Source organism: Electrona antarctica (assembly GCF_951216825.1).
Source record: "Electrona antarctica genome assembly, chromosome: 8".
NCBI lineage: Eukaryota > Metazoa > Chordata > Actinopteri > Myctophiformes > Myctophidae > Electrona > Electrona antarctica.
The window spans coordinates 31,929,261-31,947,077 of NC_136789.1; the positions used below are offsets into that span (position 1 = coordinate 31,929,261).

General features: G+C 44.0%; 1 protein-coding gene across 10 annotated transcripts in view; it reads right to left on the minus strand.

Moving 5' to 3' along the window:
• LOC306928515 (uncharacterized protein) overlaps nucleotides 1–17,607 on the minus strand; it is a 35,340-nt gene extending 17,733 nt beyond the window's left edge. For 4 of the 10 annotated variants that reach the window (XM_079508705.1, XM_079508708.1, XM_079508699.1 and 1 more), the window contains exons 1-6: nucleotides 17,260–17,542; nucleotides 16,777–17,094; nucleotides 13,074–13,865; nucleotides 10,842–11,126; nucleotides 8,350–8,601; nucleotides 6,117–6,260 (exon numbers count right to left, since the gene is read on the minus strand). In XM_079508705.1, the coding sequence (XP_079364831.1) occupies nucleotides 6,117–6,260; nucleotides 8,350–8,601; nucleotides 10,842–11,126; nucleotides 13,074–13,865; nucleotides 16,777–17,094; nucleotides 17,260–17,422 (1,954 nt within the window). In that variant the 5' untranslated portion in view covers nucleotides 17,423–17,542. Of the gene's footprint in view, nucleotides 1–6,112; nucleotides 6,261–8,349; nucleotides 8,602–10,841; nucleotides 11,127–13,073; nucleotides 13,866–16,776; nucleotides 17,095–17,259 lie in introns of all 10 variants that reach the window. The other 6 variants (XM_079508704.1, XM_079508703.1, XM_079508702.1 and 3 more) reach the window with 6 other exon arrangements.
• Nucleotides 17,608–17,817: the final 210 nt, after the last annotated feature.

Consider the following 17,817-nt stretch of genomic DNA (forward strand, 5'->3'; position numbering starts at 1 on the left):
TAGAATTCAGATGTTCTGTTTAATAGCTGTGGGTTGGATGAGGTGGATTCCGTTGGGTTACGTTTTGCTTGTGCTTTGGGGTGGGATAATGTAATGACACCTTGACTGCTTTTTTTTTTTTTTTTTCATAGTGCAAGCTATAGAGGGTATGTGCGTGACATCATCATCAAACCAGGAAGTTATGCAGGAACACCTACTGAGTGGCAAAAAACGACTTTCTGGCCTCGACAGCCCATGCATCCAAACAGAAAAGTCCTATCTGATTGCATTAAACAACGTTAAACCATGTTAAACTCACTTTGCATGTTGCTTTGCCACTCGATTTGCCACTCGATGTGCCATTCACTTTAACCCATTTTGGGCGGGATCCCCTTTTGGTGTTTTATGCTTTAGCTATTGAAAATTTTAAAAATAGCAGATCTACAAGCTCATAGCGCGCCACCGAGTGGTGCGCTACAAGCTTGTATGTCTGCTATTTTTGAAAAATCGAAGAACGACTGACATAGAAACATAGCTTTTTCAGAAAACTGTCAGGATGTAGAAGACATTTTTAGAATCTGATCTCAGGTCAAAATGTGTTAAGCATGCGCATACCCTATATTGTATAGGCCGGGTGTGTCGTATACTATACTTGGATATGAATGTTCATCGTTGATGGTACTTATAGTTCGTAGTAAAATAGTGTCTTCCTTTTATGCTATATTGTGGCGTATTTTTTTTAAATCTGTGCCGGTATCACATTTGAAGTTGGTGTTTATGAGCTTTGCACCCCAAATCGAACCAAAGTGGTCTCATTCATTTGTTTCATGTGCCGCTGAATTGAATATGGTTATTACATCTTAAAAGAGAATTATATATATATATATATATATATATTTTTTTTTTTTTTAATAAGACTGCGCGCATGCATGGGGTGTAGAGCCCTGCACGGGCCTAAAATATAGGCCCTGGCCCGGCCCCGTGGAGTTAAGGCCCGGCCCGGCCCTAAGCCCGTTGGTATAGTCCAGAAACGGCCCGGGCCCGGCCCGAAGCCCGACATATTTGTATTTATTATTTCTAGCATGCGTGCCGCCGCGGTCGCTTTATTGGTGCACGGAACGGATGCAGCAGCAGCAGCCACTCTACAGTTGCACTATCTGGCGCTCTGATAAACTCACATTAAGAACAAGAAGTCAATAACACCACACATCACATTAAAAAGTAGCCTACTTAATTATAGTTTTATACAGTTACTGCTGCACGTGCACTGTCAATCTGCGCAACGCGTTGTGAGCTTGTAGATCGGCTATCGCGGACTCACGCTGCATTATAAAACCCAGACCCACAATAATAAGAACACTTACGTTATGATCTGCAGTTTCTGCACTGTACAAATCCAACTTTGTTTAGTGTGGTAATAATGCTCCCGCCGTATTTAAATTGTTTTTATTGCGGACTGCAGAGGAGACTCTATAGCGGTAGCCTACTCGGAGTCGGTGTGTGTGTTTGTGTGTGCTGTGCGAGTGCGTGTGTGTGCGCGCACACAGCTGCGCTGCATAATAATTAGGAGAGAGAGAGAGAGAGAGAGAGAGAGAGAGAGAGAGTTTAGACGCGGAGCGAGAGAGAGAGAATGTAAAACGTTGTTTCAAAGTCTTTATAGTTTTTACCAGATTTTAGTGTGCTTGTGTGTGTGACAGTCAGTGTTGTGTAGTAGCAGCGCAGCAGCCAAAGGAAGGAAGGAGAGGCGACAGCATTTAGGCGCGCGCGGTTTAGACCAGGTGAAATTCATTGCGCAAAATGTTATAATGAATCTCGTGCTCGGCCCGCCCGGCCCTGGGCCCGTTGGGCAGTGACAAAGTCGGCCCGGGCCCGGCCCGTTTTGGCGGGCCGGGCCGGGCCCCGTCGGGTCCCGACGGGCTTGCAGGGCTCTAATGGGGTGTGCCACACAAAATGTCCTAGAATCACCTAGCTTAGACTGGTGGGATTTCCGAAAAAAAGGCCTTCTATTAGGAGGTTAGAGGCATGTGGGGGTAACATAATTTACATAATTCAAGGGTGCTGAATTATTCAATAACTCTGTAACAAGGCAAGAAAAACTGTCTATGTTCTGAGAAAATGTGTGTACAACGTTTTAAATGTAATTAGTGCTAAGCCAACTCCTAAATATGAAAATGAGTGGTCACCGTTACAGAAAACTGTTTAGTACTCAAAGGGGTCTACACACTCCCCTTATTTTCCTTTTCTACCTATCTGTATATTTGGCATCCCTAGCACATCTAAAATACACATGTATCTGACCTCATGTACAAGTCCTGGGTAAAGTATCAATATGGCGACCCAATTGACAGGTGGGATTTCTGAATAAGGTAGAGGCATTTGGGGCTAAACGTTGGGAACCAACCAGGCCATTTAACATAATTCAAGTGTGCTGAATCTGAAAAAATAAACATCGTACCCAAGCAAAATATTTAGTTTTTAAACTTCTAGTTTGCATAACAAAATGGTTTTAAACAATTTTTTTCAATAACTATAACAAGACAAGATAAACTGACAAATAGTGTCTACATCTATCCCCAGAAAGCAACCAGCGCTGTGTACAGCACAGAGGGGAGCAAAAGGACTCGAACAATGTAAAAAGTTGCATGGGACTACTTAACGAGCTTGGAGACAAAATCCCTCGTTTTGTGTCATACCATCTTCTAGATGAACTGCCACCTGCGTCTTTTAATAGCATTGACGTCTCATGTCTGCTTGCTAAGATGGAGAAGCTAAGTGCAGATGTTGCTATTCTAAAGCAGGGGATGATGATGAACTCCGTAGTGCGTCAGTGGACCTAAACCAGCGGCTGCGTGCGGCTGAGCAGAAACATGGTTTGGTGAGAGGGGACGTGCCCGCTTAAAGTTCAACTCAGACCGATAAGGATATCCCTATTCATGCAGTCTCGGCTAGAGACTAAGAACGTGAGTTTATATTTTATGGAGCTGCCTGCAGTGTAGTGCGGTGGAGACGCGCACTGCGGTGTTGTTGCTAAACAAGATTGTCATGGCGGCGGCAGAGTTTTTCCAAATAGGCTATATAGTCCTAAGCTATAGTCTCCGACTCTCACTACTTCACTTTTGTCGAGCACAAAGGAAACAAAAGATGTAAGTTGTGTGACTAACCTAAAGACTCATCCATCCCACGGCGCTCCATCTACTCCACCTCCTCCAAGCAGACGCGGTCTCGACTTGATCCGGTGTCGGTACGAACTTGAACGCCGGGAACGGAGAACTTTTGCGAGCGCGTGTTGTTTTTTTATTTGTGTCCGTCCCGCGGGCAAGCGTGTGTTTGATTGTGTCTGTGAGGCGCTCGCGTGTGTGAGAGAGAGACGGACAGACAGACACAGCTGCACGCGAGCATGCGTGTGTGTAGTGATGTTCAGTGATGTGTAGGTTACAGTAACAGTGTACAATACATTACAGTAATATAGTACAGTACAATAATGTGTACAGTACAATACAGACAATGTTCCCCCTAACGTGCAGGAACATCCCGCGCAGGACAAATCTGTGTAGCGCAACATGAACACCACCAGATATAGATAAGAGTATTGTAGTTGGGTTGCCAAGTGGTTTGATTCTGCTGCGTTACTTTGTCTGCCTAACTAACTACCCCGCTTTGCATCGTCATCACACACACACACACACAGTTAACAGAGGGAACTATAGCCCCGATGCTGCCCAATAGTGTAGGTATCCGGTCAGACGCTGCAACTGCAAAAATCACACACAACAAATGTATCTACCGTCGCGGCGAGTGGACAGTTTCAAAATGCGTCCGTCCTACGTGCATTGACGTTGGTTATCGTTTTGTCCAACGCGATTGCACGAAAACAGCGTGGCTGCGCCTGCTGTAGGCTACTACCAAAACAAACACATTGTTCTTTTGCGTCGCACATGGAACGCGACTGAAAAAGACCATGGATATCATTTAAGACATTGTTCCCCTGTGCACAGCGGAGATAACGCACGTACTCCAGGTACGAAATAAAAACCTGACTGAAGCTGAACATTCACATTCTATTTGTGTTGACCTGCAGTCCTGCAGTCCCGCAATGAAGGAGAGAATCTCATCTCTCACTAGTCCACTTCTCTACAATGCCTTAAACGTTATTCAATGTTACTTTAGTGCAGAATATAGGCTTTTCTAAACCAAGCCCTCTTTCAATGGTTACTGTACAGTATGTAGGCAATGTTATTGTATTTTCTGTGAATGAACTGCAGTTTAACCCAGTGATTCTCAGCCATTTTAATTAAGGATAATAAGGACCACAACATTTAATTTATAAATTAGCCTAGCCCTGGGACATTTCATTATGATTTGCATCTCTTGACTGGGAGCCCAGTCTACAAATGCCAGTGTTAATTTAACTTGTAGACTTACGTCTCAATTTACAATTTAGGCATTTAGCAGACGCTCTTAATCCAGAGCGACTTACATTAGGCAAGAACAAAAGTATGGGAATACATCACATATATAAAATGCATTTATCAAGAAACATGCGTAAGCTAAGAACGTAACTAGAACATATCTATATAATGACACTATACATATTAACTATACATATATACTATGCTATACATATGTTCTATGATGTGCTATGACTACATACAATGCAATTATTGTGCTGTCTACATGACAGCCCAAATGGTAGGCCTAGCGAATGCTCACATCACATCATACATCTAGACTAAATGCATACATAATTAGGCTATTGCCTTGCTAGACTAAATGCATACATCATTAGGCTATTGCCTTGCTAGACTAAATGCATACATCATTAGGCTATTGTCTTGCTAGACTAAATGCATACATCATTAGGCTATTGTCTTGCTAGACTAAATGCATACATCATTAGGCTATTGTCTTGCATTAAGCATAAGCCACTTCTCTGCAAGGACTAACCTTTTTAGACATCTGTCAATATCAATCAGTATGTTGACTCATGTAGGCCCATTGTATTTATGACACAACATTTTGTCAACATTGATTCCTCCACACGTGTTCACATATGCCGGTACTACAGAATTAAAACACAATACTGAATAATAATGGATAGGCGCTTTTTATTTCTTTCATTTTGAGGGGCGCTAGCCCCTCCTATGCCCAGCTTTGAGTCTTTGTGTAAACACAAATATTGATAATATATGCAGCATAGTCTATATTCTGCATATACTTGCCATATATTGGAATAATATGTTAATAATATATTTCAAATAAAACCATAGCACCACCATTAGCCTTTCCATGTCGCGCACCCCCTAGAAGGAGCTTGCGCACCACAGTTTGGGAACCACTGGCCTATGTGGTCTAATGCATGCAGGTTCAAGGAGCCATCGTTAACCTGCTAATGTGCTTTACATAACCTGCTTTACAGAGAGGCGGCCCCAGAGTTAGTGTCGAAGTGTCCTTGAGCAAGACGCTGAACCCTTGGGCCTAATTGGTCCCGATGTGCTGGTTGGTGCCTTGCATGGTTTCCGCTGCCATCGCTGTGTGAATGTGTGTGTGAATGGGTCAATGTAATGCACAATCTATGTAAAGCGTCTTGGATAAAGGCGCTATATAAATGCACCATTTACCATTTGATGTTACATAGCCGACAGATCACTGCTTTGATCGAATAAGGAAGTTGGAGCAACACGTCTAAAATTGTGCATTTTAGTTTGGCTGGTCAAATTGCTATGACAACAGCCACAAAGGTTGGTAGTACACGTATATATGAGATAAGTTATTACCGTATGTACGTTATTATTTCAGTGGTCTACCTAAGCGTTTTAGCAAGATTTACAGTGTGACTTCACTTTTAACCCTCTCTCTCTGTGTGCCACTACCTGCGCGTGTGTGTGTGTGTGTGTGTGTGTGTGTGTGTGTGTGTGTGTGTGTGTGTGTGTGTGTGTAGGGGAGGAGACCGTGGGTTAAGCAGCTCCACTCACTGTCTGAGCTACTGAGACAGAGAGAGTACCACAGTAAATAAAACAATACATACCCATCCTGCACAACCTTACTACAGCTTTAAACCACAGTAAATAAAACACTACATACCCATCCTGTACAGCTCTACTACAGCTTTAAACCACAGTAAATAAAACACTACATACCCATCCTGTACAGCTCTACTACAGGTTGCAGCCCTGCGTCCAACAGTCCTCGTCCCTGGTCTGCCTCTCGCTGTTCCTCTGACAACGTTGAATGTCTTTTGGAGGCCGTCTCTCTAGATACTGTAGACCTCCCTCTGTGGTGCTCTGTGGAAAGAAAAAATAAAAGGTTTAGCATTCAACAAACTTAAAGGAGTAGTTCATCCAAACAATGACTTATGTTCTATTGATTACACACCCCATGAATCCTTGAATTCATGGAGATTAGGCATGTAACGATTCACTCAACTCACGATACGATTCTTATCACGATATGATGTTCACGATACGATTTTTCACAATATTTTTAACAAAAAGAAATTCCAGAAGAATTACCGATTTTGAAATTTTATATAATTTATCTCCCCCCCCCCCCCCCCGAGCATTTTTCACAATTTTTATATAACTACATTGCAAAAGAAGTAGCATTACTTTTGACAGTGCAGAAACATAATTGCCTCCCTTGATGATTTTATATTAAAAAAAAGGGATTTTAGGAGGGCTAGTGAATTATTCTTTTGGGCCATTGGTTAAAAACATCAGTAAAAATGAATGGGTATAAAAAAGTTCTTTATAAATAATGGGAACTGTGGGATGTTTAAAAAAAGAAAAAAATCATAATTGTCATTTTTCATGATTTCATGTCACTATTGTCATAATTTCATATTTACATAATGCTTAATGCATACACTTGTTGTATTAATGTCTTAGTATGATAGTTATGGGTATGAAACTGACTGCTTTTGAGCATGCGCAGCTGCGCAGGTATAGCTTGTATTTTGTATTTTCTAGTAGTGGTGTTCATTCAATCACAAACCCTTTGCCAGGAGCACACTGTCCGTTGGTATGTAACCACCTGTAACTCTGAAGTGTTTGACATGAGCTATACTAATGCAGTCTGTGTTAACCCATTTTGGGCGGGAACCCCTTTGTGTTTTAAACATTATGTTATAATTTAGCTATTGAAAAATAGCAGATATACAAGCTCATAGCGCGCCACCGAGTGGCGCACTACGAGCTTGTAGGTCTGCTATTTTTGAAAAATCGTGAAAATATTTATTTCAGAAAACTGGCGGATTTAGAAGATTATTTTTTAAATGTTGAGGTCAGGCCTAAATGGGGGATTTGTACAATTGTGTGAGGAGGATAGTATAGGTATGCCATACTGTGCTGTATGGCTCAACATGTCAGTTTGTCACCCCTTCACATTCAGTAGATCCTGTGATCTTTTGTGGCCAGATGTAATTTCCTGGGGTGTAGTAGGACTGCAGTAAATAATACAAAAATAAATCGCTATAAAATTGTGTAAAAAAAATCGAATCATGTCCCCGCCCCCCTGCCAAAAATAGCTAAAATCCCTAAAACGAAAGAAAGCAGCAAATGAAAAAAAAATCACACCCGTGTGAACCGAGTGTTGCAAATCCCCCCTCCCCCCTCTCTCATTAACAGGCAACAGTGCAGCACTATCTCTTTCTCTCTGTTTCTGGCACAACAGCGCCACTTGTGGTACTCATTGGTACTGGTGCTCATTAACGCCACACAAACATGAACATACGGTTGAACACGGACATTGCTGTTCCTTGGAGTGGTTGCACCACTCAAAAATGAACACTCATATTTTACTTTCTCTAATAATCTAAAACATGAACCTTGGTTGAAAAAAAACTAAAGTTGTACTTTAAGGTATTTTTTGTACGCAGAGCGAGTTTGATTTGGAACGGATCATCCTGTTAGGAGGAGTTCGTTAAAGTGTGACCCTGTAAAAATAGCAGAAATTGCGCCAAAACGCCACAATAAATAAAAAATGGCTGACTTAATTCCTGTTTGGTTTAGGTCATGGTGGTGGTGGGGACCATTGATATGTATCCAGTGGGGTCAGTCATTCCTATGTCCATTCACGCCCTTCACACGTTTTTGTAAGCGAGGTGCTAATGGTTGTTTTTGATCCAGATCAATCTGTCCATGTGCATGCGTGCACGTGTGCCCTCTTTATGCAGGGATCCCTTCGCTATTTCACCCGCGTTTGGTTAGAAGTTATATCGAGTGACGTTCGAACATTGCAAACAACTTTGTCGGGGAGAAGTATGCAGTGTCGGGGAGAACAAGTAATTCCTTCTGTGTGTGAAACTGGTCAATGGTGCAAACTGTTTGACAAACAGTTACAGCAAAAAAAAAGATAACAGCAACTATCGGCCACCTTTACGCTTCTCAGGTTGGATCACCGCAGACTGTAGCGCAGGGGAGGGCAGACCCACGGGATACTTTCTGGGACGGCCACGGCCAAGTTTCTGAGATTCCACCTTTCTGGGACGGCCACGGCCAAGTTTCTGAGATTCCACCTTTCTGGGACGGCCACGGCCAAGTTTCTGAGATTCCACCTTTCTGGGACGGCCACGGCCACGCTTCTGATGTCCCACCACCATGTGCTGTATCGTCATACTGGAGGCATCTGAGAGAGAGACAGAGAGAGAGAGAGAGCCTGAGTCCAACCCTCTTTAACATATACATCAATGAACTGGCAAAAACACTAGAACAATCCACAGCACCGGGCATCCCCCTAGTAGACACAGAAGTCAAATGCTTACTATTCGCAGATGATCTGGTGTTGCTATCTCCAACCAAAGAAGGACTACAACAGTGTCGAGGAAATGTGGAATACACCAAGTTATGCATTTAAGGAGATCAAATCACTCATATGAGAAGCTGTTTTCTGTCCCATTATTATCTTTACTGACATTTGACCTGTGACTTGTGGACTGAGGGGATGGTCATTTCATTGTCTCAGCTGTAAAGACCCACCTACTCCCTGAGGGGGGTAGGAAATGTATTTAAGCTGAAGTCTGACTGAGTTGTGTTGAGTCAGTACATGGTGTTCCATTGTAACGCTTGACGCTGGATCCGTATTCGAATACAAGATTCCAATACTTTGAAACTCTGAATCGTGTCCGTCTCATTATGTTGTTTAACTGTGTTATAAGTGCTCTCCAAAAGATTCCAGAACAACAGCAACTCAATCTCCTGCACTTTCTCCCAGACATGGGCCTTGACCATTAACCTAAAGAAAACTAAAGTTATGATATTCCAAAAAAAGATCTAATCCCCAACACCAACAATTTGTACTAAATACAACCATACTAGAACATACAAAGAACTGTACCTATCTCTGCCTAAACATCAGCAGCACAGGTAACTTCAAACAAGCTGTAAATGACCTGAGGGACAAGGCAAGAAGAGCTTTCTATGCCATCAAAAGAAACATTAAGTTAAACATCCCAATACAAACCTGGCTAAAGATACTAGACTCTGTTATAGAACCCATTTCCCTCTATGGTTGCGAAGTCTGGGGCCCACTTGCCGATCAAGAACCGGAAAAATGGGATAAACACCAAATTGAAACTCTGCATACTAGTGATGCGCGGGCCAGCCCGTTGCCCGCAGGTCCCGCGGGGCGGGCGGACGGTTTTCAGCGCAATTATCGGCGGCGGGCTTGACGGGCCCCCCCTCCCAAAAAAGGAGGGAAAAAAGCATTCCGGTACCTGCTCTCCTGTGTCTACCGTCTACTCCTGTCCTGCTGAAACCATCAGCGTGTTGTCAATCAATGTGTTGCTTATGAAAGGGCGCTTTAGCCCCTGCCTTTTTGACCATTGGAGAAAAGTGCTCCGTTCTGAGGCTCTGAACCTCGACCGTCATCAGCGCAATGAGCACATCTGCACCAAATCTTTCTTAATTGAGAGCAGTGCTTGCGCTGCACACACGGAATTATAGCCGCTCTACAAGCTCACAACGCACCGCAGGCGACGCGTTGTGAGCTTGTAGAGCGGCTATTTTGGGTGTGCGGTACCGCCGCCGCGCAACAAAGTTGAAGTAGCCTGTACACAATCAAAACTAAAATGACACATGAGATTCATTCATGAGATTCATTCATGAGATTCATTCATTTCGAGCGGAGTACACTGCTGCAGTGCATCGCACACAACCCAAACCAGTGAAGTGAACCGGTCCGTCATGTCACGTATGTGTAAGTGTTATACTGTTCATTCAAATAATTTATTACGACTCACACAGGACTAATGACAAAAAAACATATCTTGTTAAGTACAACAATGTGCAAACACAGCAGCGAGACTGCGTGACAGGAGAAGGATGTCAAATGGAATACAAGCACCTTAAGGAATACAAACCATTGTGTGTACACTGTTTATCAAAGGTATAAAGCTAACGTCTCCCTTCTGGCTCCAAAACTATGGAATGCAGACTCACTCCAAATCTTCCGCCATAGTCTGAAAACTCACCTCTTCAGACTCCATCTTAGGGCATAGCAGTTGCCCTAGCCTCAACGACCTTACAGCCGTTCATGCAAATAATGACATGAAAAACAACAAAGAAAAGTGTCGTACCCTGCTTTTTTCCCCCCTTATTCCTTATAAGGAATTCCTTATTTCCTAATTATTTGTTCGGCTTGTTGTCATGAGTTGTCACGATACGAGTTGGCTTTGTTCGAGTCTTACAAATCTTTAAATAAATACTTTTTGAAACGTATATGGGAAAAATGCCTGGGGAATTATTTCCTGGGCCTGTCGTTGTCATGAAAGGGGGCGGGACTGCGACGCTCTATGCAATAGGGCGTCGCACTGCAGTGAAGTGCTCTGACCCTAATAATAGTTCAAAGTAAAAGTGTTCCATTGTCACCTAGATTCCATGCTGGATCGCCATCATGCTGTCTTCCTGTCCTCTCTTCATCCTCTCCTCCCGTCTCCTCTTCTCTTCCTGCTCTCTCCTCCTCTTCCTCCTCTTCCTCTGGCAGAGGGGACGGCACAGGACCGTCACATTCACTCAATCTGGGACGGCCACCTTTACGCTTCTTAGGTTGGATCACCGCAGACTGTAGCGCAGGGGAGGGCAGACCCACGGGATACTTTCTGGGACGGCCTCGGACACGCTTCTGAGGTTCCACCACCGTCATACTGGAGGCATCTGAGAGAGAGAGAGAGAGAGAGAGAGAGAGAGAGAGAGAGAGAGAGAGAGAGAGAGAAGACGCAGGATTTAATATTATTGTACCTCTTATTAAAAAGAATGCCTACATGAATCAAAGCTCGTCAACTCTCTCCTTACTGGCCTACCAGCATGTGCACTCTGCACTTATTAAGCCTCTCCAATTGGTCCAGAATGCCGCAGCTCGTTGTCTCCCACCTTCTCCGCTCCGTCCATTGGCTCCCGGTCACTGCCCGTACAAAACTCTGATCCTGGCCTTTTATTCAAAGCAACCCCATATCTCGCCGCAGTCTGATCGGACCCAACAAACCCTCCATGCTCAGATCAGCCAACGCCAACAGCGCTCCACCCTCTTCTCCCTTCCGGCTCCAAAACTATGGAATGCAGACTCACTCCCAAACTTCTGCCATAGTCTGAAAACCCACCTCGTCAGACTCCATCTTAGGGCATAGCACTTGCCCTAGCCTCGACGACCTTGCAGGCGTATGCAAAGGCTCAACTTATGCAACTTAGATAGCATTATATGTAGACATAGCAGTCTAGTGTATATGCATATAGTTTCATTATATAGATATTCCACTGTTTCTTAGCTTATGTATAATTCTTGTGAATTGTATGTATTACTATGTTTTCGTTCTTACTTACTGTAAATCACTCTGGATTAAAAGCATCTGCTAAATGCCTAAATTGTCAATAGTGTAAATTGCACCCACATAAAAGGGTTCAGATACTCTAGGCTTGTATGTCTGATGCTATCCTGCTGCTGCGTTCACTCTGCTGCCTGGCCTGCCAGGGAGGAACAGCGACAATGTGCTAGAAGGGGGAGAGCCGGTGCGGTGGGTGGAAGCTAGGGGAATAGATAGCCTCGACACGTTGTTCGCTTGTAGATCTGATCTTTTTGGCGAACGACGTCGCCATACTACAGAAATATGAATCAAGGTATAGAACTGCGACACATAGAATGTGCACTTGCTGTATCCAGAGCCTCGTCTGTATCTGTACCGTACTGCTGCGGCCTGTGTGTGTGTGTGTGTGTGTGTGTGTGTGTGTGTGTGTGTGTGTGTGTGTACTTTTAATAGTCCTTGTCCGTGAGGAGGAAGCCCAACAAACCCTCGGTGAGGCCTTTAGGAGGGCCACTCAAGCCGCAAGCGGAGCCTGCAGCACCACCTTGCTGCTCAGGTGGAGCCCGCAGCACCACCTTGCTGCTCAGGTGGAGCCCGCAGCACCACCTTGCTGCTCAGGTGGAGCCTGCGGCAGCACCACCTTGCTGCTCAGGTGGAGCCTGCGGCACCACCTTGCTGCTCAGGTGGAGCCTGCGGCACCACCTTGCTGCTCAGGTGGAGCCTGCGGAAGCATTGCGGCATAGGAATCCACCACTCCTGATTGGAGGATTGTGTGGCCTTGGTCTTTCCCTAATGGGACTGATCAGAACTGCAGCATCACTCCCAATCTTCCGCCGTAGTCTGAAAACCCACCTGTTCAGACTCCATCAAGGCCCATAGCACTTACCCTACCCCCTTAGATAGCACTTTTTAGAATTGGATAGCGTTAGAAACAGACTTATAGCATGTCATGTAGACAGCACAATAATTGTATGTAGTCATAGCACTTCATAGTACATATGTATAGTATAGTATATATGTATAGTTTAAATGTATAGTATTATTATATAGATATGTTCTAGTTACGTTCTTAGCATACGCATGTTTCATGATAAATGCATTTTATATATGTGATGTATTCCCATGCTTTTTTGTTCTTGCTTAATGTAAATCGCTCTGGATTAAGAGCGTCTGCTAAATGCCTAAATTGTAAATTGATCGAGGGTAGCTACTGGGACGTAAGTTGGGACTTGATCACCACGGCTTCGCACTGCTGTGCAGTGCTCTGGCCATAATAATAGTTCAAAGTAAAGTGTTCCATTGTCACCTGGATGCCATGTTGGATCGCCATCATGCTGTCTTCCTGTCCTCTCTCCATCCTCTCCTCCATCATGCTGTCTTCCTGTCCTCTCTCCATCCTCTCCTCCATCATGCTGTCTTCCTGTCCTCTCTCCATCCTCTCCTCCATCATGCTGTCTTCCTGTCCTCTCTCCATCCTCTCCTCCATCATGCTGTCTTCCTCTCCTCTCTCCATCCTCTCCTCCATCATGCTGTCTTCCTGTCCTCTCTCCATCCTCTCCTCCATCATGCTGTCTTCCTGTCCTCTCTCCATCCTCTCCTCCATCATGCTGTCTTCCTGTCCTCTCTCCATCCTCTCCTCCATCATGCTGTCTTCCTGTCCTCTCTCCATCCTCTCCTCCATCATGCTGTCTTCCTGTCCTCTCTCCATCCTCTCCTCCATCATGCTGTCTTCCTGTCCTCTCTCCATCCTCTCCTCCATCATGCTGTCTTCCTGTCCTCTCTCCATCCTCTCCTCCATCATGCTGTCTTCCTGTCCTCTCTCCATCCTCTCCTCCATCATTCTGTCTTCCCGTCCTCTCTTCATCCTCTCCTCCCGTCTCCTCTTCTCTTCCTGCTCTCTCCTCCTCTTCCTCCGGTTCCTCTGGCAGAGGGGAGGGCACAGGACCGTCACATTCACTCAATCTGGGACGGCCACCTTTACGCCTCTCAGGTTGGATCACCGCAGACTGTAGCGCAGGGGAGGGCAGACCCACGGGATACTTTCTGGGACGGCCTCGGACACGCTTCTGAGGTTCCACCACCGTCATACTGGAGGCATCTGAGAGAGAGAGAGAGAGAGAGAGAGACAGAGAGAGAAGACGCAGGATTTAATATTATTGTCCGTCCAATTAAAAATAATGCAAAGGAAACTTGTCAATTGGTTCAAATTGCACCCACATGAAAGGGTTCATAGGCGTACTCTAGGGTTTCATGTAGAGCTATATTGGATCACTCCATTATTGATATAACCCTCAGCGGCAGAGCGGAGGCACATAGTTGAAATGACAAATACATTAATGACACTAATATCGTGGCGCGCATAGCGCACAATGTTTTGGAAGTGGTATTGGTCAAATCATGTTTCTAACCACCTTATGATTGCAGTTTGCACACACGGTGGGTCATTGATCCGTGCGCATCCTCGCTTCAACGCTTGTTAACTTCCAGTAGCACCCGTCCGAGCCCGTTCTCTCACTACCAACGCTTCCGTGATTATCGCTCGACTGCCTTGAAAACGGGGGAGGTTTTCCACTGTGCATTGCATTGTTTAACTCCCGTCCAGTAGCAGCCGGTCCAATAGAGCGATAATCATATGGAGGCGTTGGTAGTGAAACTTAAGGAGGGTCGGACGCGACTGCCTTTGACAGCACAGTCAAGAAAAGATGAGATGATGACAGAAACACCGCCCGAAGTCAAATGTTTGCATTGGCACGCCTGTATGGGTAACTTTTGAGAGAGACAAATAAATCGTCTCAAATCTCTGCTTGACAAACATAGCAAGTGTTCCGCAGCGCTGTCTAATTTAACCCATTTTGGGCAGGAACCCCTTTTGGTGTTTTAAAGCATTATGTTATACTTTAGCTATTGAAAAATAGCAGATCTACAAGCTCATAGCACGGCACCGAGTGCCGCGCTATGAACTTGTAGGTCTGCTATTTTAGAAAAATCGTGAAAATGTGCCTGAAATCTTTGAATATTTGGAAATCTTTGAATCTTTGAACAGAGCGAGTTTTTAATTCAAATCTTTGCTACTGGGGAGGTCCCTGGAACAACATATTTTCAGATGGGGGGCGGAGGCATATTACATATACTTTTTGGGGTCCTTGACATGAAATATTGAGCACCACTGATACAGCAACATAGGTATTTCAGAAAACTGTCACAACTTGAGCACGTTTGTCAATTACGGCTGTCTTCCCTGTCAACAAAATAATTCCATTCCATCCTATTCCTACCTGTTGCGTGGTGTAATCAACTTTCGATTTAGAACTCCAGTGACTTCCATTATTCCTGTAATTTCATCTTTTGGACGCTGCCATGATGGAGAAACTTCCAACTTCAGTGGTAAATTAAATCCGTGTTACTTTTAAGTCAGAATATCAGGGGATCGAATCGAATCGAGCACAACAGACTTATAATTGCGCAGTGTTGCGGCCAGCAAATAGCAGATATACAAGCTCACAGTGCGTAGCACTCGTGACACACATACTCTATCTATGCTACCTCATCATAAATGTATTCAAGATCAATCATTTTGTATCTTTTGTAATACTTTGAATTTAGTTTGTCTGACAATGTATACAATACAAAAAACTTTTGGCATCTTTTGAATTGAGTTTACTTATTGTAAAACCCAGTGATGTAATCCTATGTACTATTGAATGCGGGTGATATCCAAATGACAGCCGCATGCTTGGAACAAATTCCTCTTTGATAAACTTGTTAACTTGCTTGCAGATCTGCTATTTACTGTCTGCGCAGCAGTGCACACGAGTCACGACATAGTTGGCCCTAGGACCTTTATAGAGGCTTATAGAGTCCAACTATAGTTGGCCATACATAGGACCTTTCCAGAACAACGTTTTTAAGTGGTGCAAACCACTTAGTGTAGTTTGGTGTTGTGTTAACAGACATACCTGCAGTGTGTAGTTTGGTGTTGTGTTAACAGACATACCTCCTAAAGTGTGTACTGTAGTTTGGTGTTGTGTTAACAGACATACCTGCAGTGTGTAGTTTGGTGTTGTGTTAACAGACATACCTCCTGCAGTGTGTAGTTTGGTGTTGTGTTAACAGACATACCTCCTGCAGTGTGTAGTTTGGTGTTGTGTTAACAGACATACCTGCAGTGTGTAGTTTGGTGTAACAGACATACCTGCAGTGTGTAGTTTGGTGTTGTGTTAACAGACATACCTGCAGTGTGTAGTTTGGTGTTGTGTTAACAGACATACCTCCTGCAGTGTGTAGTTTGGTGTTGTGTTAACAGACATACCTCCTGCAGTGTGTAGTTTCATGTTGTGTTAACAGACATACCTCCTGCAGTGTGTAGTTTGGTGTTGTGTTAACAGACATACTTCCTGCAGTGTGTACTGTAGTTTGGTGTTGTGTTAACAGACATACCTGCAGTGTGTAGTTTGGTGTAACAGACATACCTGCAGTGTGTAGTTTGGTGTTGTGTTAACAGACATACCTCCTGCAGTGTGTAGTTTGGTGTTGTGTTAACAGACATACCTCCTGCAGTGTGTAGTTTGGTGTTGTGTTAACAGACATACCTCCTGCAGTGTGTAGTTTGGTGTTGTGTAACAGACATACCTCCTGCAGTGTGTAGTTTGGTGTTGTGTTAACAGACATACCTCCTGCAGTGTGTAGTTTGGTGTTGTGTTAACAGACATACCTCCTGCAGTGTGTAGTTGTTAACAGACATACCTCCTGCAGTGTGTAGTTTGGTGTTGTGTAACAGACATACCTCCTGCAGTGTGTAGTTTGGTGTAACAGACATACCTGCAGTGTGTAGTTTGGTGTTGTGTTAACAGACATACCTCCTGCAGTGTGTAGTTTGGTGTTGTGTTAACAGACATACCTCCTGCAGTGTGTAGTTTGGTGTAACAGACATACCTGCAGTGTGTAGTTTGGTGTTGTGTTAACACATACCTCCTGCAGTGTGTAGTTTGGTGTTGTGTTAACAGACGTACCTCCTGCAGTGTGTAGTTTAGTGTCGTTTCGTGTCTCCAGCAGAGTTCCTAGTGTCTCCATCTCTCTCTGGAAGAGGTTGACCATGAACTCTCCCACCGCGCTGAGGCGCTCCAACACAAACACTCTGACGCTGAGCTCCACACTACAAACATCAGCAGCGCCACGCTGTTTGTCCACAACAAACAATATTATCTCCTCACCCACCGACGCTAGCTGTTCATTTATCTTCAGCCGTACAGACTCCATTTGGCGCATTGTAGTGCCTTTATGAGACGCTTTTGCCCTGAAGGACAAGCAGCGCCGTTCTGTTCTGTTCGCTGAGATGAGAAGAAAACCATAGGATGAAAACCAGAGTATGTAACTATGTGAAAACGCGATTATATATAACTATGTGAAATTTAAAACAATAGGATGAAAACACGATGCTATGACTACTGTGAAAACCGCGAAGCAGCATGGAATCCTCTGGGATGGAAACCTACACCAAAGAGATTCTAAAACAAGAGACGACCCACCGTTTAGTCCCATGTAGTCCCAGTCAGAGCCTCCGCCATTTTGAAGTGATGACGCTGGTTGCGTCAACATGAAAAAAGTTTGCTGTACAAAGAAAAATATGTTTTCATTCGATTCTACTGTTATAGTCATATAGTTAACTCTTCTATAGAACTGGTCTGTGAACAAAAGTATAAATACTGAGATCTTACATTAACAGTAATCCAGAATATCACTATGTGCACGTGCCGCCATCTTGGAGTGTAGTGTGGTGGTCACAAAAATATAAGCAAGGACAATCGTCTCTTGTTGTAGAATCTCTTTGCCTACACGACTTTACTTCCGGGTCAACAACGTGTGTCACACATGCGCAATACAGAATGCACGCACTGTTACACAATTACAATATTTTGGACCAAACAAATAATTACAAAGAAGAAAAACAACAAAAAGTGTTGTAACCTGCCGTTTTTTTTCTACTTTCTAATTCTTTGTTTGGCCCAAAACATTGTGTTTATTGTCATGATTTGTCACGACAAGAGTTGGCT